This window comes from Salmo salar, chromosome ssa24, assembly GCF_905237065.1.
Source record: "Salmo salar chromosome ssa24, Ssal_v3.1, whole genome shotgun sequence".
NCBI classification, from domain to species: Eukaryota; Metazoa; Chordata; class Actinopteri; order Salmoniformes; family Salmonidae; genus Salmo; species Salmo salar.
In genome coordinates this window covers 19812946-19836120 of record NC_059465.1, presented here as the reverse complement: position 1 = coordinate 19836120, position 23175 = coordinate 19812946, and the positions used below count along the sequence as shown (strand labels likewise).

The 23175-nt window shown below is 41.8% G+C and overlaps 2 protein-coding genes across 5 annotated transcripts; one reads left to right on the top strand and one right to left on the bottom strand.

Moving 5' to 3' along the window:
• Positions 1-1113: 1113 nt before the first annotated feature.
• Positions 1114-4131, top strand: LOC106585605 (prolactin-releasing peptide receptor). Its single transcript, XM_014172006.2, has 2 exons — positions 1114-1621; positions 2147-4131. Exons 1-2 carry the CDS (start codon positions 1155-1157, stop codon positions 2781-2783), a joined length of 1104 nt encoding a protein of 367 aa, XP_014027481.1. The 5' UTR covers positions 1114-1154; the 3' UTR covers positions 2784-4131.
• A 1799-nt stretch (positions 4132-5930) lies between these two features.
• LOC100195761 (rab11 family-interacting protein 2) lies at positions 5931-22891 on the bottom strand. Of its 4 annotated transcripts, XM_045706678.1 has the most exons (7): positions 22416-22891; positions 21975-22311; positions 14562-15001; positions 13536-14460; positions 8839-11805; positions 8231-8336; positions 5931-8143 (listed from the first exon to the last, which is right to left on the bottom strand). In XM_045706678.1, the coding sequence occupies exons 2-7, from the start codon at positions 22205-22207 to the stop codon at positions 7937-7939; spliced, it is 4878 nt and encodes a 1625-aa protein (XP_045562634.1). In that variant the 5' UTR covers positions 22208-22311; positions 22416-22891; the 3' UTR covers positions 5931-7936. The 4 variants fall into 4 exon arrangements, with proteins under 4 accessions (XP_045562634.1, XP_014027482.2, XP_014027484.2 ...); XM_014172007.2 differs by having other exon boundaries at positions 21975-22891; XM_014172009.2 differs by lacking the exon at positions 21975-22311.
• Between the last annotated feature and the right edge of the window lie 284 nt (positions 22892-23175).

Genomic DNA, 23175 nt, shown 5'->3' with positions numbered 1-23175 from the left:
ATGTTAGGAATGTTCTCAAATAGTTCAGAGAACACTAAGAAACAATGTTCTTCTGTGTAAATTTCACTACTTCAGCGTTTTCTACAGGTTTCCCCATGGTTCTATTTAAAGTCATGTTCTCAAATTGTTCCGAGAACGTTAAGAAAACTTTCCATAACAACCACAAGAAAACCTTAGTAACGATCAGAGAATGTTCTAAGAATGTTATTTAAAAACATGTACATTCCGTCCTCAGCATCAACAAAACTCTTTCTACCCTCTATCTTGTTAAATGTGTTCAGGTGCGTTGGCCTCGCCCACTAATTGGCCACACCTGATCTTATTAATGAGTGCTTGTTTCCTTTGAAATGGGATCTGTTTGAATAGATTAAATTAGCACAGTGGACTAATTCCATGGACAGAGAACATAATCTTATAGGTTTGAATCTCACTGATGCTGTGTCACAATAAAAAAAGAAATGTGTTTGCATAATTAATGCAAACATTAATGCAAACACGTGTCCTATCTGTGCTTAAATAGTTAACCCAAAATACGGTGTTATTAAAAGTCTTGAAACATTCAGTGAAAGTTTTAAAGACATTTTCACATTTTCACATTTCACTTCTGTTCTCAGAACATAAAAAAAAATGTCCAGTTTTACAGGTCAGGAAACATATGGTTTCGTTCCCACAACCAATGTGAAACCAAAAATACATGTTCCCAGAACTTCCAAGGAACCAAACGTGCTAGCTGGTTGATGTTCTGTGTAAATATACTTTATGCATGTTTTATTCACTCTAGGCGCCAAAGGGAATTATTAGATTCCAACCCAACTGTTTTGTTAATAGAAATGTTAATGAGAGGAGTTTTGCTGAGGGGTTATTCAGTGGATGCTAGTGTCATCCAGAACAATCAGTCCAATCAAGGGATACAGGTAGCACAGGCCTCTCAGAGATATGCTCACTGTCACCACAGTGCTATAGTAGAAACAGGCTTTTAGGTTAAGTTATTTAGTTTGGATATGAAGAATTTCAATAGACTTGACACAACCTCATCAGAATCCATTGAGCCCAACAAAAACAAGTGGACTGATAAGCTAAGTCTTCCTTTTTCTATCTTCCCTATAGGCACCTCTGGCCCTTTGTATACAGTGTGACGTGCTTGACCTGCTAAGATGGAGGGCAGTGGCAGTGAGTGGGCTGTAGATCTGGTCTCCCCTGAGCCGTGTGTGGCTGGCATGGAGGGGAACGCCAGCGGTCAGGTTTTTGAGGTGGCACTGCAGAACTCCTCCTCGTCCAAACGGAGCCCTCAGTTTGTGGGGGTGGAGCTGCCGCAGTCCTTCAAGCTGCTCATCATCCCCTGCTATGCCCTGGTGGTGCTGATCGGGGTATTCGGCAACTACCTGTTGCTCTACGTCATCTGCCGCACCCGCAAGATGCACAATGTCACCAACTTCTTCATAGGGAACCTGGCCTTCTCCGACATGCTGATGTGTGCCACATGTGTCCCCTTCACCTTGGCCTATGCCTTCAACCCCCGCGGCTGGGTGTTTGGGAGGTTCATGTGCTACCTGGTTTACCTCATCCAGCCAGTAACTGTCTATGTGTCTGTTTTTACTCTCACTGCTATTGGTGTTGACAGGTAAGCCTTGGTCGAGGTAGCTTTAACTATCATTCAATCTAAGTCAGACTAGACAAAACGTTTTGATTTTGGGTAGAATGAACACATTGCTATTACATTTCTATGTAGGCTTCTATCGCATTACGTAATTTCATTTCTGCCACAGGTTTGATAATTTATCCTCTATTGACATTTCCTCCATGGTGTTTCAGTATTTGTGGCTGTAACAGAATGATGATTAGGTATACATTCAAGGTCTGTAACATAAAATACTCTTAACAGCCCTATTCAGCACCATAATATGACTCTTCTATAAGCTCAAGTCAGTTGAAGATGATTTTATTTCCACTTCACGTCAATAACAATAAATCCAATAATCTACAGCAACAGTACAAGCATGTGATATCAGCGCGACACAGTGCAACAGTGCAATCTGACAGTGCAATTACTGTCAGATCAAAAAGCAAAAAAACATACCAAATCACACTTTTTTCATGCTTGTAAATGAGCTGTTATGTAGAACTATCTTTTCCCGCCTGTTCCTAGGTACTATGCTACAGTTCACCCTCTGAAGAAGCGGATCTCAGTGCTGGCGTGTACCTACCTCTTATCTGGGATCTGGCTGCTCTCCTGTGGGCTTGTGGCCCCGGCTGTAGCCCACACTTACCATGTGGAGTTCAAAAATGAGGGCTTCACCATCTGTGAGGAGTTCTGGATGGGCAAAGAGAAAGAGAGGTTGGCCTACGCCTACAGCACGCTCTTCATGACCTATGTCCTGCCTCTCTCTGCCCTCTGCATCTCTTACCTCTGTATCTCTGTCAAGCTCCGTAACTGTGTGGCGCCTGGCCACCGCACCAAGAGCCAGGCCGAGGCCCAGCGAACCCGCAAGCGTAAGACCTTCCGTCTGGTCACCTTGGTGGTGGCGGCCTTCGGCGTGTGTTGGATGCCCATCAGTGTATTCAACGTGCTGCGGGACATTGACATTGACCTGATTGACAAGCGCTTCTTCCTGCTCATCCAACTGCTGTGCCACCTGTGTGCTATGAGCTCCTCCTGCTGTAACCCTTTCCTGTACGCCTGGCTACATGACCGCTTTCGCGCCGAACTGCGCAAGATGTTCACCTGCCACCGCCGCATCGGCATCCCTGCCAACAACTGTGCCACAAACAGCGTGGTGCTGTGAACCACTTCATCCCACGCTGCCACCTTTCACTGGATGTGTTCAGAGAATGTCCTGAGGTATTTGGTCCTGGAACTAGCTGGACGATTCTGTACTGCACAAGTACTGCATAAGATAAGAATGTCAAATGAATACATTCATTTACAATTAAGCTTAAAAAATATTTTGTGAATAATACGTTGTTGTGCATATTATGTACATTTCTACATGATGAAGTGGTTGTTCATTGCAAAAAACTGTGCCACAAACAAGACTGCTGCAAAAATGCGTACTGCATTAGAAGTTTTCATAGACATGTTGAAATATCAGAAGTTGGTTGAGCAAGATATGGACATCTTCTCTATGTACATATATATGCTGTTTAAATAAGAATGTTCTTTATTGTTCAGGTTATTCCCATGATACAAACACAGTGATGGTTTAATAATATATGTTCTTTGTTTGGTGTTTACTTGAATTCTACAACCTCAAGGCTGTGACTGACAGGCGATGCTACCAACCTCAGAAGCGGTCCTGGCTTGGTGACAAAGATGATAGCTTTCATCTCTCAACCACTAACACAAAATGAAACACATTATTTGGTCATTTCGAGAAAGATTGTAATTTATTCCATTTAACATGGTTTCCATTTTTGATCAATTGCATGGTTAAAACACTCCTCAGTGTAGTAGTTTTCATTTCTGGGTTAATGTGACTGCATTGATGATGTTGCATCATGCATGTTACATCTTTGTAAATGTAATGTGAAGTATGGATTCTTTATTTCCCATGTTGATGTGATGATTTTTGTATTTAAATATATAAAGAAAAGAATAGGTTAGGATTCATCACCCAAATCAAGTTATTAAAATGCAGATGATTGTCTGGTAAAGCAAGTCTAAAGTTGGTATGAAAGAGCAGTCAAACATAATTAATTTATTATGATATTAATTAAATTTTTTGGTTCATCAAACTGTTTCAATAATAAATGGGCATTTGAGTTGAGTCCTGAAGAACATTTGAAAAAGAGAGGATTGAAGAGGAGAATAATTCTTGCCATGGTCACATACACATTCAAGACTCCTGTTTTTCTCTTAGGTTGGTTATTACGTTTTCAATGGTGTACACTGTATATGCAAAAGTACGTGGACACCCCTACAAATTACTGGATACAGCTATTTCAGCCACACCCGTTGCTGTAAGGTATATAAAATCGAGCACACAGCCATGCAATCTCCATAGGAAAACATTGAGGGTAGAATGGTCAGTAATGAGGAGCTCAGTGACTTTCAACCACCTTTCCAACAAGTCAGTTTGTAAAATGTCTGCCCTGTTAGAGCTGCTCCGGTCAACTGTAAGTGATGTTATTGTGAAGTGGAAACGTCTAGGAGCAACAACAGCTTAGCCGCGAAGTGGTAGGCCACACAAGCTCACAGAATGAGACCGCCGAGTGCTGAAGTGCATAAAAATCATTTGTCCTAGGTTGCAACACTCACTACCGAGTTCCAAACTGCAGCTGGAAGCAACGTCAGCACAAAAACTGTTCGTCAGGAGCTTCATGAAATGGGTCTTAGATCAGCCTAAGATCACAGCCTAAGATCACCATGAGCAATGCCAAGCGTCAGTTGGAGTGGTGCAAAGCTCGCCTCCATTGTACTCTGGAGCAGTGGAAACGCATTCTCTGGAATGATGAATCACGCTTCACCATCTTGCAATCCGATGGACAAATCTGGGTTTGGCAGATGCCAGGAGAGCGCTACCTGCCCCAATGCATAGCGCCAACTGTAAAGTTTGGTGTAGGAGGAATAATGGTCTGGGGCTGTTTTTCATGGTTCGGGCTCCTCAGTTCCAGTGAAGGGAAATTTTAACGCTACAGCATACAATTACATTTTAGACAATTCTGTGCTTTCAACTTTGTGGCAACAGTTCGGTGAAGGCCCTTTCCTGTTTCAGCATGACAATGTTCCCATGCACAAAGGGAGGTCCATACAGAAATGGTTTGTCGAGATTGGTGTGGAAGAACTTGACTGGCCTGCACAGAACCCTGACCTCAACTCCATCTAACACTTTTGGGATGAATTGGAATGCCGACTGCGAGCCAGGCCTAACCCCCGAACATCAGTGCCCAACCTCACTAACGCAATTGTGGCTGAATGAAAGCAAGTCTCTACAGCAATGTTGCTGTTACAGCATCAAAGGAGGGACCAACTCCATATTAAGGCCCTTAATTTTGGAATGAGATGTTTAATGAGGTGTCCACATACTTTTGAAGGTAAATGTTCTGTCAGTGTCTGCAGTCTGGTTTGTACAATTTCAACATTTAATGAGAAAGCTTGCACTGCATGTATTGCTCCCGAGATGGTGAGGGACTCTGTATTCACAGGTTGTGGTTGTTATTTGTGAATTATTGTCTGTGGGTCAGAGACCTCATTACCATGGTTTCTCACCTATTCGTAGATTTTTTTGTGTGTCTGAAAGTACACTACAATATCAATACACTCGAGAGCAGGGCAACATCCCGTGTGCACCACATATATTTCTATGGGCACAAGCGCTGTTCATGACACAAACTATTCACACCCCCCTTGTTGGCGGATTAAACATTTTGCAGGTTTAAAGCTTATTTCCTGTAATTCTACACATTTTGTCATGGGGTGCAGAGAAAATGTTGCCATTTTAAAGCAAATGTTCTTTCAATTCTATACATTTTGCCATGTATAATGTGTCTTCATGTGAAATGAGTGAGTGAAACAAAATCTATTGGTTAAGAAACCTAGCAAAAAATGTTACCTGACATAGGCTAGTTGATCTGAACATTTCTGACAAGTTATAAATAGCACTAAGGTATGCAATGACTGACATGACAAAAACAGATGATGCACTACCCAATTTCAAAATTCGATGATTACAACTTTCAAGAGTAAGTTGAAGGCAAGACAATGTTATCACAGATTAAGTTTTACCTAATTCTTCAGAATGTTTATTCCAAATATTATATTTTTACTAATAACCTGTGAGAAATGTAAAGGTAGTGATGCATTTATTGACCAGAACCCAAACATATTCCTTGCACATACACTAGTCATTTCTCAGTTAATTAAAAATGTGTAGGTCAGTGACCGCTATTATAATATGTTTTCAAGCTGTCTTAATAGTATACATGACAAAACATTAAGATTTATTATACTTTATTTCAATTGGAAAGATCAAAGTGTATACAATACTCTGAATTTAAAAGCAGTATAAACAAAAAGCTCTTAAGGAATCCAGACTTACAGTAATCACAAAAAGTAAATTCTTAGGTGTAAAACCCTTGAAGGCACAATCATAGATGTGAATATTTCACAAGATTTCTTATTGCTATGACATTACACAAAGGCATAGTTGCAGAAGATGCATTGAGTAGATTACATTGAGACTTACACAAGTTGTAAGGCCATTGTCAGTGTCAAAGCCTACCGCTTAATAAGCACTTAAGTGCCAAAGGCATTACATCTAACATGGACAAGGTTCATTTTTAAACATTCATAATGCTTAAAAAGGGAAATTTCACAATTTTTCAACTTCATATTCCTCATTTCCAGCAGCTCCCCAACATATGTGAAAATGGCACGTTTCTATGTTTTCTAGTAACGATAGAGGAAGATGGGTTTCCAATGACATCATCATTGTGCACCAATTGTTTGGCATTGCTTACTAATTGTTTGACGTAATTGGAAACACTTAGTTCTAATTTTTTACTACAAAACATAGAAACACGATTTTCACATACTGTTTGTTGATGTTGGGGTTGTGCTGGAAATGAATATGAAGTTGTACATTTTTTAAATTTCCCTTTAAAATGTAATTATATTGGAAGCTCTCTCAAAGTTAAACTCTTAGTTACTCTTGCATAAATATTTGACATGGTTTGTGCACTTATATTTGCATAAATATTTTACAATAGAAAGAAAAGACTGCACAGTGGGTACATCAGTGATTCAACAGCAGTAGATAAAAATAAATACATTAAAAAAAGTGAATATCAGGTCTCTCCTTACTTATGAACATGATCAGTTCTTTCCACCTTGCCGGCTGAGGGATTTGAACCAGTGACCTTTCGGTTACTGGCCAAATGCTCTTAACCACTAGGACACACTTATCCATGAACTCAAAATGTAACAAGGGGATGGAAGGAAAAACAACTAATAATAAGTAATAAGGTAACTAATGCAAGAAACTGAAGTAAGGAATGTTGACTGATAAGTGTTTCTAATCAAACCACGAGAATCTGATCACAGGTTCAATAATGCTTCAACGAACTAACTACACTAAGACCATTGTTTATCCGACATGTTCCTACCACACATGGACTTTCTGATTAAGGTTGATGTACTTGTACCTAGCTCCACAATAATTATTATCCATTTTATTTGGTATTAGATTAACTCCTGTGATTACACCAAGAAGTATAGCGGCAGCACCAAGGCAAGTCATGATAATGTAAAAAAAAGGATGACAAACATAACCCTAGAAAACAATGAAAGAAGATCAAGGTTTAAGAATGAAACAAAATAAAACACTAGCATCTTATTATTGAAGCGCTGTGTTAAGGCTTTGGGATGAGCAGATATCAAAGTATAACTAGCTAATTAAAGTCCACTGAATTTTAGGCACCATGGAGTCACTGTGCAAAGGCCTGGACAGATACATTTCATCAGTGACATGGACATCAACATACCTAGGGCATCCAGTTCTATTCTGCGTAAAGAGGAGAACGATTTAAAAAGTTTATTAAAAAAAGTACCAACCCAATGACAAGAAATGTGCGCATACGGTAAATTAGTATAAAAAGGAATTCCAGTAGCGTAGTGTTACAACAAGCGCAAAAGCAGGTCAAATAATAGTAGCCTCATGATTCATTAATTAGTTCTAGAAAAAAAGCATTCCAGCATGCATCCCATGCTGGATTCCAGCATGCATCCCGGTTTCTGAAAGAAACCTGGAAATTGAATCTCAGCCTGATTCCTCATGGAGACAAAAGTGCATACGCGCAAAGGAAATAAGACCTTCATAGAGATTGCTTGATCCAAAGCAGTGACAGCAATATAAAAAAATACCCAAATTAAACGGAATGTTGGAGTAGAAGCCTAAATCTTTCCCTCCATCCTACAGTTCCCTGGTCCACTCCTCACACCTTACAGGGCCTGCTTGGGAGAGTTGAGGCCTTGCAGGATGCTGGGCTTCTCCTCAATGACACGCACCAGCAGGTTGTCTATGTACTCCTCCAACTCAACAATCTTGGAGTCCTTCTTAGAGAGCTCCGTTTGCTGCTTCACCACCAGGGTAATCAGCTCCTCCTGGGTCAGCTGGGTGAAGGGCCCACTCTCCACCTTACCTGGTGTCTGAGGATGATGGAGCAAACGGAGTCACAGATATTAGCGTTCTATCATTGCTTTCAAAAGGTAAATAGACATATGAACATGTAGTACCTTCATATTTCCCAGTGAGCTGTCATAGGTCTTCATCTCTCTCACCACTGGGGTGTTGATGAGAGCATGGCTCTCCATGGAGCTCATGGGCTTCACTGGGTGAGGCCTGGAAAGACAAGATTACAAAGAAAACACTAAGAGGGTGGAGCATAACAATTGTTCACAGTAGTCAAGGGATTAGTTGGAAATGGAATGAAGGTCTATTTCAGTTAGACTCCAGTTACAGAAACCAGGGAAAACAACAAACAAAAATTGTCCCAATGTGCCATCATGAATCAGAATAGGTGCACTGACAACCAAGACTTTTCCCAAGTTGAAAAAAAACCAGAACGCAACAGCATATCCCATGCTCACACCAAAACCAAAAATACGAACAAAATTCCCTTTGATCCAACGTACCCAGCTATTCAGCAATTTGTTGGACATTTCTGACACTTAAAATCTCTTTAAATACACAATTGTTAGACTAGACTTGAGGCTTATTGCCCATTACATAGACATAAGTTGATTGATTGAACAGAACAGAAGAAAATCCCCCATGCCGTGAAATGCATACAATCATTGAAGGGCTAAGGGCTGGTTATGACCTCAGAGGGGTTCAGGCTCACCTGAGTGGTGTTAAGGCTGGCCGATCTCCATTGCTACTCAGAACAGTGAGTGGCTGCACCTCAGAGGTTGAGACCCAGGCCCGTAGCAGGGTCTTACCCTCAGTCCCTGCCTGGGGGTTGGGCTCACCTACTGACTGGGGAGGCTCAGGAGAAGTCAGGTCAGAAGACATGCGGGACAAGGTAAAAGGGTCTGCTGTCCACTTCTCTTTCCTGGCTTGGGTTTCTACCTTTTCTCTACCATAGAGATTTCTCTGTCTAGTACTTTTGGCTTGAGGCTCAAGTTTGACAGATCCTGTAGTGGCTAACCTGATTGTCTCGTTTTCTCTGGGTGAAGGGTCTTGTTTAACCAGCTCACCCTTTCCCATGACTCCTTTATTGCTCGATTTAGCTGGAGGCTGAGGTGCTGCTCGTTTATTTTTCCTTTGAAAAGCAGGACTGGGATCTTCTGGTTTTTCTTCCTCTGGATGTTTTTCTGAGTCACTGTCATTACAACTGGAGAACAGATCGGTTGGATTGTTTGGCACAAAAAGCTTAACAAAGTCATCAGTTGTCAGTCTCTGTTCAAGCTTGTTGTCTTTCTGTGGTCCTCCAGAGAACAAGTCATCGCCACTGTGGCTCTGCTCTGGTTGGGCCCATGGGTCTTTAGGCAGGATCTCAGCAATGGGGAAAGGGTCATCAAATGTCTCTTTCATAATGAGTTCCAGGTGTTTTTTGTTAATGTCGCTTTCTACAGAGTCAGTAGCTTTAGCCATCGTTGGACTACTTTCCATGATGTCCGGGGTTGAGACTGCCCTAATCTCAGATCTTTTCTCCTGCTGTACCGTGTTATGCTCTGCTGATGTTGGCTCAGGATCTGCTTGCTCTTTGCTGACTAAACTTTGTCTGGGTTTGGCTGAGGGGATCTCTTTGGGAGTGTTTGGCAGTCCTTTAGGTTCATCTGTAGAACTTGACACCAAAACTTGTGTAGGTCTATTAGGCTTTTCTATTGGGAGAACAGATTTGCCATCATTGGCTGACGAAACAGATGTGTTAAGCACCTTCCTTACATCTTCCCGAGGTTTCACTGAGGGTACGTCTCTGCTCTGAGCCATAGGATTTGTAGAGACTAAGACTTTGGAGATGAAGGTGTTGTGTCTTTCAACAGATGGATTATTCTGTGCAGTGCTCTGGCTTTGCTTTTTGTTTGAGTCTGCCTCTAGTCTACGGGGTTTGGGTGGGGGGATAAGCGCTGGCAAACTGTTGGGCACCACTCTCCTCCAAGATTGAACTTCCTGAACTTGTGTCTGTTGCTGGATTAGGCATTCTGCTGCCCTCTCCTGCAAGTAGGAATATTTGTCATTAAGTGGAAGTGCTGGGGGGTAAAAGTCTGTGCGTTCCTTTTTCCTTTCCAAAAATCCCCTTTGAAAAGTAGAACTGGGCTCTTCTGGTTTTTCCTCCCCTGGATGCTTTTCTGAGTCACTGTCATTACAACTGGAGGATGGATCTGTTGAATTGTTTGGCGTAAAATGTTTATCCAAGTCATCAGTTTTCATTCCCGGTTGTTCAAGCGTGTCCTCTTTCTGTGGTCCTCCAGAGAACAGGTCATCTCCACTGTGGCTCTGCTCTGGTTGAGCCCATGAGTATTTAGGCAGGACCTCCGCAATGGGAAAAGGGTCAGGTTCAGAAAATGTCTCTTTCATAATGCGTTCCAGTTGTTTTTTGTTGTTGTCGCTTTCTACAGTGTCAGATGAGGGTTGCTTTTCACTGTTAGCAGTTACCTCAGTGTTCTTTGTCATAACTGGACTACTCACTCTCATGTCTATGAAGTCCGGTGTGGAGGCTGCCTTCATTTCTGATCTGTTCTCCTGCTGTACATTGGTAGTAGACTCTGCTGCTTTTGGTTCAGGATCCACTCGTCTCACTGGCTCTTTGCTGGTTAACCTTTGTCTGGGTTTGGTTGCAGGGATCTCTTTAAGAGTGTTTGGCAGTCCTTTAGGTTCATCTGTACAACTTGACACCAAAACTTCTCTTGATGTAAGTCGAGTAGGCTTTTCTATTGGGAGAACAGAATGGCCTTCACTGGCTAAAGCAACTGATGTTTTAGGCACCTTCCTTGCATCCTCCCAAGGTTCCACTGAGGGTACGTCACTGCTTTGAGCCATAGGATTTGTAGAGCCCAAGACTTTGGAGACGAAGGCGTTGTGTCTTTCAATAGATGGATTAGCCTGTGCAGTGTTCTGGCCTTGCTTTTTGTTTGAGTCTATCACTAGTCTAGGGGGGGCTGCACCACCAGGTTTGGGAGGGGGGATGAGCGCTGGCGAACTGTTGGGCCCCACTCTCCTGAAAGACGAAGAATGAACTTCTTGAACTTGTGTCTGTTGCTGGTTAAGGTGTTCTGCTGCCCTCTCCTTCAAGTATGAATATTTGTCATTGTGTGGAGGTGCTGGGGAGTCGAGGCCTGGGCCATCCACGCTCATCTCTTCTACAATGAGCTGAGATGTGTATTCCTGCTGTCTCTGATTCACTTCTGCAATGATATGGTCCCATTGAGTCTGTCCTTGTACTCCATGCCTCTTCTGTGGGAACAGGCGATCATAGTCAGGAAGAGGTAGAGGAGGTCTTTTGGCCTCAACCTCCTTAATTGTCACAAGAGAGCCACATTTAGCAGACACGCTTCTGGAGCCTGCATTGGGATTTCCATGGCTATGCAGTTCCATTGGGCTGGGGGGCAGAGGAGCTTGCCGCTTCCTCTCAGATCCGCTGGGGGAAGATCCTATGGCAGCCAGGTTCTCAGTGCTGCTGCAGGGGGACTCAGAGGTGCTCCTCCGTGTCTTAGGTGGAGCCAGGGAGGAGTGAAGGTTGGAGAACATATCAGGAGACTCAGAAGGGACACTAGAGAGAGGGGATTCGGCACAGGACAGGGAGGGAGATTGTTGCCTATGGGAGTCTGAGTTGGGGGTTTCAGGCTGCTTCAGAGACTCCACCAATCTGCCAAGGAGTGAAAACAATGCTCGGAGGTCAGTGTCTGACCGTCACAATATACCAGAGTTATGAGCATGCCCAGCACAGCTGAAATAGCCAACACACCTCTCATGAGTTAGCCTAACCTTTGTGTGGTGTTTCATTCCATCAAGATCTTATCTTCACACGTGAAGATGCACCCCAAATGCTTCCAAGAAAAGAATGTCAGAGAAATGTGTGTTCTTTCCAGGCTGTCTCTGCTCTTTTCTATTCTTTGTTCATCATTTGGAGCCCTAATGATGATACTTGTGTATACCCAGAACCTTTTCTGTCTGATATTTCAAATGTTCGTATTCGTTTGTTTCAAAATTAAAGAACAATCCAGTTATGAGAAAAATATGCTGTCCTATCCTGTCTGAAACTGCAAAAATGGTCTCGCTCAAACATCCTCTGACATTCTTTTCTTGTAAAGACATGGTTACGTCGTCACACCTGGTAAGATCTTGATGGAATTAAACATAATTTGGAAATATTGGAATGCCCACAATTGCCTTTCTTTTAAAAACATTTAAAAAAGGTAGTTATAAAAACATTACATTTACTTTAGGATGGACCATTTCATAATTAATTGTAAAAAGCTCAAAAACGTAGGCTAATAAACAAATCCAGATTTAGAATGTCTGAATTTCAGCACTAAAATAAGAGTAGGCTATAGTGAAACTAATTATTTTCTCCTTTAAAGGAAATGGGCTATATTGATTGGACAACTCACCATTAGGAAAGAATGGTTCAAATAAATCCAGAAAACAGAAATAGATGAGTGGAAAAACAAAGCCTTGTTTTCCCCAGCAGACATTTTCAATGTAGTTAGTCACCCTGTGCGAGCGCACGTCATCACTTCCAACCTGTTCTGCACCATACCACCCCGTTTCAGACACACACACAGGTTCTACACCGCAGACCAATCAGCACACCGGCCAAACAGGTCCATCACGTGCCAGATTGAATTCCTGATTCTGATGATCCACACTCATGTTTGTCAAGGCTTTTAAGAGCCTTAAAACAATCAAGAGGAACAAAGAGATGAAACTAATTGCAGCCAGTATAGATTGGAGACATGATCTGGTGTACAGATTAGTTCATCCTAATCCAAACCACCATCTGATTACTAAATCGCCAGACAACCAATTGCAACTGAGAATAATAAACTACTAACTTCAGTTGTACATCATATCAAGCGAGGAAAACATCACCACAGCTATTCAATCCGGACAATATACAGTAATTTCTGTGGGAAAAAAATATTTTAAGAGAGTTATAAATATGCAGTAGTTCAGTAGTGACAGTTTGGAAAATGGGTGATAAAGGCTACCAAGGCAGTCAATGTGATCATTTGCATGTGCTGGCTGGCTCTGAGGTCAAAAATTCCACCACTAAATATTTCAAAATAATATGGAAACTACAGAGACAGAAAAAGGTTATTGGTTAGTGTTACCAGATCAGTAGTGAAATACAATGTGTATATAGTAGCTCCACTTACCATTGTAAATGTAACTTTAGTCAGAACATCAGGTAGGCCTACATTACATTAGTAGGCTGACATCAAAATTCACAGCAGATAGAAGGCCAAATCCTTACTTGAGATATGCACTATTAAAATCATGCATCGGTGGGAGATTTGAGCAATGTTTGGACTTAACTATGCAGATCAAGTTAGAAAAGAGCTGTAAGTGCATGAGAACAAGACTGACACCTACCTGGGCTTGACTGCAGACACCTTGGCAGTACGGTTGGAGTTGAAGACTGCAGCGCTCTGGGTGTTGGTGCCGCCAACACCCTTCTGGTGGTCCACCGGGCTCTCCTCAAACGGGATTGGAGGGTCTGGACTGAGAACATCCTTGAATGGGTTGGCAGCATGGCGAGGGGCAGGGACAGGGACCTCCAAATCTCTGGTGCTGCGACTGGGAGATGGATTGGGCCTCGCCTCATTGGCGACACTCTGCTGCAGCTCTTCCTTCTTCTCCTCCTTCTTCCTGATTATACCAAACAGAGAGGACAGCCTCTCAGTCACAGAGGCCTCCTCCTGTTGTTTCTGCTCCTCTGCCTTCTTGGCCTCCTCCTGCTTCCTCTGCTCCTCCCCCAACCTCTGATGCTCATCCGCCTTCAGCCTCCGCTTCCGGTCCTCTTCCTCTTGCTTCTTCCTCCTTGCCTCATCCTCCTGGAACCTTCTATTCTCCTGCTCCTCCCGTTGCTTGCGTTCCTCCTCCTGCAGTACCTTGAGCTGCACTCTTTGCTTCTCCTCATTATGTCTCTTCTCCTCAGCCTGCCTCTTCTCTCCCTCTTCCTGAAGGCGCCTTTGCTCCAGCAGAGCCCTATCCCTATCTGCAGACTCCTTTCTGTAGGTGTTGACAGGGGCATCCTTGAGGGAGTCTACGGCGGCATCAGATGGTTGCCTGTGGCTTCGTACATCCTCCACTGAGCCCTGACCAGAGCTGTTAAGGCTGAGGGTAGACCCAGACATGGGTTCTACCTCCTCTGCATACACATGATTGCCGTTGATGCACGTGCTGTTCGGGTCTTCTTTCTGCTTGGATCTGCCCAGAAGAGAAAAAGGTCCTGTAGACACTTTGCTGTCATTGCTGCCTGTGCGCTTGTGGCCCAGGAACTTGAACTTCTTTTTAACTGTAGATAGAAAGAGGTTACTGCATATGCCAATTATCATTACTCAAATATGAAAAGGTCAGCAGATAGTCAAAATGTTTAACTGAATAGAAGGAGCTCACCATCAGGAGAATCCACATTGAGACCAGAAGAGCGACTGCCACTGAGGGATGCGTTCTTCTCAGGAAGAGTGCCCAGTGTGGACATGGACTGGGAGACATTGCGCTGCAGGTTGGATTTAGGAGCAAAGAGGGACTTGAGCTTGGATTTCTTCTTGGCCCCAGGGGACTCTGGGCACACTGAGTGGGAGTCAGCCTCTCCCTCACTGTCAGTGGCTACCTCGCTGAAAGAGGGCACTATTGCAGAGGCTGAGTCAGAGAAGCTGTCCTTTTTCTTTCCACGCACTTTGTCCTTGAGCTTTCCGATGCGGGAGCGTGGTTTGTCTTTCATGGAAAGGTCAAACATGCTGGCTGTCAAGTTGTTTCTCATGAACTGGATGTCCAACATCACTTCCCCTCTGACCTTGTCCTCCTTCCCATTCTTATCCAGCAGTTTGTGCCAACTGAAAATGACAGTCAGAGAAAGAACAAGATTAGATCCTCCTGTTCAATTAATTAAAACTACTGAAGGTCAAATATGACTGGAATTGTTTATTACGCAACCAATGACATTTGAATTAGCCTAGCCCCTAGGTAAAACCTTTTCAACAACATCATGATTTGTCAGGAAAGCAGATGTACAGAAATTGTGGTCAAACATGACTTGATAAAAACTATTATTGCGGAACTATAAAGGGCAGAACTATGACATTTCTAACAGTTTGAGATCCGGACCTAGAATAGATCCAGCTCCTCTAGTGTTGACATAAATAGGCTGTAAACTAATTGCAGTTCAACTAAGTGTCCTTTGCTTTGTGTATACGTCTCTTAAGTGAAGACCAGACACATACATGCCATTGACTGGCATGCACCCTGTTCCAGCAACCACTGGGACAAACAGATAAAGCAGACAATTATTCCTTTGTTCTGCCTCATCTCCTCCCTGTTGAGCACAGTGTTTATGCCTACTCAGAACAAGGGAAAGGCAGAAGTGTTTGAGAGCCTTTACCATAACCATGACAAAACAAGCAATTAGTATGCCCTGTCACACTGAGTCTCTCTGTGATTGTAGAGACTGCACTGCTAAATTTGTTTGTAAATTAGTAGACAGGTAACGCAAAGTACAGCTTCACAGACTGTCCCCCAGGTGAGTTCTCACCTTCAAGACCAGAGAAACACATCCAATCTATCCTGGAGCAAGTTTAGTGCAAGTCTCTTGCAATATGCTTTTTTTTTTTTTTTTTGCATATTCAGTGACTTGAAGTATGCTCTTAGTCTTTTTGCATATTTAACTGAGTTAACATCATATAAATGGAAGTAAACATTTTTTTGACAGGCTTATAAAAGGAAGCCAAGAGGCTAAAACACCCTGGTTAAATTCAGTGTCATCACTGAACCTCCAGGTTAAGGTCAGCTGAGACAAGGAAAGCATTCACAGGGTCAGAGTTGTGATGGATAAGTTAGGACTCTAGTGAGCAGTACACACATTCTTCCCTGATGACATCATCCATCCATCAGCAGGAAAAGGTTCAAGGAAAACAAAAGACAGCAGCTGGTCACATTTTACTCATGGTAGATCATTAGCCTATATGCCTACATTTAGGATGCATTCAGCTGAAGTGCTCTGTACTCTGCTGGGCAGTGATCAAATCAATTTTATTTGTCACATGCACCGAATACAACAGTTTTAGACCTTAGCGTGAAATGCTTACTTACAAGCCCTTAACTCTATTTCTTGAACTGCATTGTTGGTTAAGAAAATATTTACTAAATAAAATAATGTTTTTTTAAATATGGGAGAAAACCTTCCATAAAGCCCAGCAGAGCAATACAGGAATTCTGTAGACTAATGAAAGCTGTGCTAAAACTTCTCCAAGCATTCCTAATCTTCTTCCCAAAATGGGCCATGCCAAGTAAAACAGCAACTACCAACTTCTGGAGTACTAGTCGGACTGAACACATCAGTGAAGGGATGTTATAAGTTTAAAAGGAACAACGAGTTGACTAGGTACATGTGATAACGTTTACAGAAAAATAGAAAACCCTGGCCCTAATAGAGGAGTGGTGGTCTGTCCTGTTGGACCAGTTCTCTCTCTGAGATAAAAAGTGGTAGAGGCACAAACTTCCCTCTGAAGTATAATGATTAACATGTCCCATCCAGCTAATGATTAGGGTTGGGTAGTATCCAGATTGATACCGTCCTTCTCTCATCCCGTGATTTACGGTATTACCAGGTTAGTACACAAGGGGGCGCCAAAGAACTCAGAAATGCCCATTGGGCATCTATACCAGAATAGTAACAAAATTAGCACAAGTAATTGCGCATTTCCAAAAAGGATGGTAGCTAAATATGCTAAAAAATGCAAACCAAAATAAAAATAAAAATGGCAAAGACATGCAATCCAGCTCATCAAGTTATACACACATTCAGTACCAGTCAAAAGTTTGGACACAGGGTTTGTCTTTATTTTTACTATTTTCTACATTGTAGAATAATAGTGAAGACATCAAAACTATGAAATAACACATATGGAATCATGTAAACAAAAAAAAGTGTAATAAATTCAACTATATTTTATATTTGAGATTCTTCAAAGTAGCCACTCGGCACACTCTTGGCATTCTCTCAACCAGCTTCACCTGGAATGCTTTTCCAACAGTCTTGAATGAGTTCCCACATATGCTGAGCACTTGTTGGCTGCTTTTCCTTCACTCTGCGGTCCAACTGATCCCAAACCATCTCAATTAGGTTGAGGTCAGATGATTGTGGAGGCCGGGTCATCTGATGCAGCACTCCATCACTCTCCTTCTTGGTCAAATAGCCCTTACACAGCCTGGAGGCGTGATTGATCATTGTCCTGTTGAAAAACAAATGATAGTCCCACTAAGCGCAAACCAGATGGGATGGCGTATCGCTGCAGAACACTGGGAAGCATTTATTTGGGCTGCAATACCTGAGGCTGGTAACTCGAATGAACTTATCCTCTGCAGCAGAGGTAACTCTGGGTCCTCCTTTCCTGTGGCAGGCCTCATGAGAGCCAGTTTCATCATAGCGCTTGATGGTTTTTACAACAGAAGAAACTTTAAGTTCTTGACATTTTCCAGATTGACTGACCATGTCTTAAAGTAATTATGTACTGTTGTTTATCTTTGCTAATTGGAGCGGTTCTTTCCATAATATGGACTTGGTATTTTACCAAATAGGGCTATTTTCTGTATACCACCCCTACCTTGTCACAACTGATTGGCTCAAAACACATTAAGGAAAGAAATTCCACAAATTAACTTTGAACAAGGCACACCTGTTAATTGAAATACATTCCAGGTGACTTCCTCATGAAGCTGGTTGAGAGAATGCCAAGAGTGTGCAAAGCTGTCATCAAGGCACTTACTACATGATTCCATGTGTTATTTCATTGTTCAGATGTCGTCGCTATTATTCTACAATGTAGAAAACAGTAAAAAATAAACCCTTGAATGAGTGGGTATGTCCACATTTTTGACTGGTACTGTACATACACACGAGCTACCGAATATCATTGTTGGTGAGTTACAAGCGAATGTGAACGAGAGACATTGTGCAAATAAGCAAAGTTGATAGATGCTTGTCTGAAAAAAGAACAGTATTGGCTCTGGAGCAGCATGTTTATACCCTGTGTGGAGTCTGGAGTCACTAGGGTAATGGGCCTGCCTGCTCTAAGTAGAGGGGGGAGGAGCAAACAAGCCAATGGAGAGTCACCTTAACTAATCCACTTAGATTAGTAACAAGTTAAACTTAAGGGTTGCATTAACCTCTATGGGCTAGGTGGGACGCTAGCATGCCACCCGTGGTGCACTCCATCAACAGCAGGTGCATTTCAAGAGCGGCAAATTTGAATCCAAATAAATGTCAAAATTCAAATTTTTCAAACATACAACTATTTTACACCCTTTGAAAGATAAACATCTCCTTAATCTAACCACGTTTTACGATTTCAAAAAGGTTTTACGGCGAAAGCATAAATTTAGAGTATGTTAGGACAGTACATTTACAAGAGTTGTGTGTAATGTTTTGTCAAGTCAAAGACAGGGTCACCAAAACCATAAAACCAGCTAAAATGATGCACTAACCTTTTACAATCTCCATCAGATGACACTCCTAGGACATTATGTTAGACAATGCATGCATTTTTAGTTCTATCAAGTTCATATTTATATCCAAAAACAGCGTTTTACTATGGCATTGATGTTGAGGAAATCGTTTCCCTCCAATAACCGGCAGTCAAGTCAGCGTCACAAATTAAATAATTAAAATTAGAAAACATTGGTCAAATATTATATTGTCATTTAAAGAATTATAGATTTACATCTCTTGAATGCAATCAACTTGCCAGATTTAAAAATAACCTTACTGGGAAATCACACTTTGCAATAATCTGAGCACTGCGCCCAGAAAAATACGCGTTGCGATACAGACTAGACGTCATGTTGGGGAGATCTAAAATCGAAAATACTATGTAAATAATCCATTACCTTTGATTCTCTTCATCAGATGTCACTTCCAGGTATCACAGGTCCATAACGAATGTAGTTTTGTTCAAAAAAGCTCATCATTTATGTCCAAAAATCTCCGTCTTGTTAGCACATGATCTAAGCCAGCCGGACTTCTCGTCATGAACGAGGGGAAAAAATATATTTCCGTTCGTTCAAACATGTCAAACGTTGTATAGCATAAATCATTAGGGCCTTTTTAACCAGAACATGAATAATATTCAAGGTGGACGAATGCATACTCTTTTATAACGTATTGGAACGAGTGTACCCAACATGAACTCGCGCGCCAGGTGTCTAATGGGACATCATCGTTCCATGGCTCTTGTTCGGTCAGATCTCCCTCCAGAAGACTCAAAACACTTTGTAAAGGCTGGTGACATCTAGTGGAAGCAATAGGAAGTGCCAAAATATTCCTCAGCCCCTGTGTTTTTCAATGGGATAGGTTTAAAGTCAATACAACACATCAGGTATCCACTTCCTGTCAGAAAATGTCTCAGGGTTTTGCCTGCCAAATGAGTTCTGTTATAGTCACAGACACCATTCAAACAGTTTTAGAAACTTTAGAGTGTTTTCTATCCATATATAATAAGTATATGCATATTCTAGTTACTGGGTAGGATTAGTAACCAGATTAAATCGGGTACATTTTTTTTATCCAGACGTGCAAATGCTGCCCCCTAGCCCTAACAGGCTAAATGCTGAATTCTGCATCACCCCAAAAACCGCATAAGAAATATATATCTTGCTGCGTTTTGCAAACGCAGACCTAAAAATACTTCTCATTGGCATTCCTGCTCATCAGACTAATATTCTCAGGTGAGAATTTACGAACAGGCATTCTATCAGCAGACAGCGCTCTGACTGATTTGTAACTACTTTTCCTCGGTGTAGCCGCATACTTCTCTTTGGTAAAATGCGATAAAAACTAAGCAAGACATTATGAAATGTAGCTGGCTACATTCTTCTATGATAAACATTAGAAATATGATGGCCATGCATAGTTTTTGTAAAAAGACCTTGCTGTTTCTTTGTAAGCTCATTTACTTGTGTGGCTGCCAACCAAATGGCATTGCTCTTCGTTGTCATCTGATTAAAATGAAGCCATTTTCTGCCTAATGTGTTGCACCAATGTATTTTTTGTGAAGGAAAACTTGACTTTCAATATAAAAAGCGACCCCTGTCTACACAGCTGGATTCACCTGGTCCCGCTTTCTCCTGTTGTGCCATTTACAAACATGTGACTGGCTCAAATGTTCTAGGGAACTGTGGTAAGCTTCAAAATGTAAAATAATGTGACAGATCAAATGAAGACGCATTCCTAACGTATTGCACAAGTTAACTGCAGGTATTTACTTAAAAAGTAACTACAAATATGAAAATGTATTGAAAAACTGCAAAGAAAGTTTCAATGGTATTGACCGTATTGAAAAACATCCCATGGCTATTTCCAAATACCTCAGTATACTTCCCAAGACTACTAATGACTAACATGACAGACTAAACAGTATGGATTTGTTTATTGACAGAAGATCGGTTTGTGCCTTTGAGAGAAATATAGCAAACATAAAAAATTAAGAGTAAACCTCTTGATTCATGCACATATAATTACATAGGCCCATTTCATGATGAATTTGGTGTTGATAAATAGCCTAGTTATAATTTAGACATCTCATGAACATGAAACAGGCCTAGAGCTAAGCCAATTTCCAATGTGGATAAGGACATACCAAACATAGGCCGAAGTCAGTAGTGCCTCATTTGTTGGAGCAAGTTGGAACTTGCTCTTTCAACTAATAGGCCTAAGAACAGTGATGACATGTTCAGAGCCATACCCGGAACATGATCAGTAACATGGTGTGTTATTTGGTGTCATATCATTTAACTTTGTCTCATGCTGAGAAAATATTCTGCTATTTGTGAGAGAGGACAAAGAGGATGCAGGAGATCCTAGTGCCTTACTTCAATGTCAAACCCTGACCTATCAGCATTACACTAAAGTAAGTCAGTAATATAACACCATACACTGCTAGGGGAAACAAACAGCAACATCCAATACCCTTTTTGTGTGAGAGAGAAGGAGCAAGAAGAGGCCAGTGAGAAGGAAAGGGGAGAGGGTAAAGAGTAGTAGAGAGAACTTCGTCATCAAAAGCTATACAAACCGATTTAGTAAAATCTAGATACGGTTCCAGATATGAGTGTATAATAAGCAAGTGAATTAGGTCATTTAAGTACTGTACAAATGCTGCCCTTGTGGCAGCCTATACTGAGAGAACATTTTACACAGGAGGATACAACCATATGACTAGTAGTCACACTTCCCTCAACAGCAGTCTTAAATATCAAAATCAAAGCGTCCTTCGGTCTAGAAAACAGTGGCTGTTAAATAAACACTATTACATAAGGCAAGGGTGTGTACATTTTTCGTGAATTATTCATGGTTTGCCATGTTTTGTTATGAAGCTTGTTACACCCTTTATGATGGGCCTATCCCGTCATTGTTGTGAATGTCATCCATGGATCCCAGCTCAACAACATGTCAGTGTGATGGTGTGATTAACCCTCTGCTTTAAATAACCTTGTAGGAACATGGGGAATGTAGACACTGGTCAATATTCCTCTTAATGAGATATGGCCCGACCATCAGCATTACCTGATCCAGCTGTGAATGCCAGAGATACAGTAGGCTTCACAGTTAACACTAATGAGCTGGAATTTCCCAACTACTTCCACTCTTTTCAGAGGGAGTTCTTCAAACAGCTAAGTTAATAGTTAGGCTGGGTTCGGATATCAACTCAAGTAGGCTATTCACAGTCTTGACCCAACATAATCAGATTGCTTTCCCACCAGCTCCATGACTCCACACACTCAGATCCTTTATCTTCAATCAACATGAGAGTTACTTACTCGGTATTTTTGCGGGCGCTGTTATCGTGTAGATCAAGTAGGTTGATCACAGCTCGTCCCAGGAGCTTGTCCAGTCCCACCAGAGCTCTGTGCATTACTATGATATACAGTGTGCAGCGTTCAGCATTGCCATGGTGGAACAGTGGCAGGTCAAACGTTGCCTCTTCCTTCCATACCGGTGCGACACATTTTTCTGCAACCGAGGTAGAAAACTTGTCTTTGGCCACCTGCATGATGGCATAGGCATCGTTGGTTCCATTCTTTCCTTTGATCCTCAAATTCCTGGCTTGGAAAACGGTCACCTGTACGCTTGTGGGATACCACTGCTGACTTTGGTCTGCCAAAGACATTTTCAAAGCTTTAAGCTTTTACAAAAATACTAGTTTGGCAGGTTTTAGGATATCACAACGACTTTGTTCTCACTTCAAGAGACTGACTCACCAAACGGTAGCTCGTCGTCCTCTATAATGTCGACTCGAGCTGATTATGTCGTAACACTTGACACTCCTCCCCAGTTCACTGTACAACACCGTACACGTACGTAGGCCACACGGTGACTATGCCAAGGATAGTCTGAGTAATGTAGCCAACCTTATATAGCTTTCAGGCTCAATTAATGCAACGCATGCGTTTGTCCGTACTAACCCACTGGGTATCTGGCTACTATAACTAGTTAATGATTAAATGTCGCCAAGAACTTGCTAACGTACCCCCAAAATAAACTCAGACGTTTCGCAAGGGCCATCGTATAATATTTTATTCTACAAGAAAATTATACTCTGCTATCTTATAGAAAGGTAAAATACTAACACAAAGGCTATCCACTGACTGCAATACTTGCTTTTCACAGCATCTCTCTTCTTGTTTTGACTTGTTTCATTGTTGAACAATAAACTTCCTCATCAACCATTCCTACCGCCCATACTCACCCACAACCTATCTGATTGGTAAGGATTTGCGTCAATAAGTGAAAGACCTACCGTGATTGGACAGTGGTGCTGGTGCCATTGTAACGTGAATTACGCAGTCTTTTAATCGACACTAGGCACAGGTCTAGGATCAGTTTACAATCTCTGAATCCCCAGGACTATGATGACCTTCCTACACCCTCAGGCTTCCTGAATTTCTGTCGTGTGCTCTGTTTCTTTGTAAACTAAACTGAACAAATTGTTATAAAAACAATTTTTAGTGACAAAGGTTT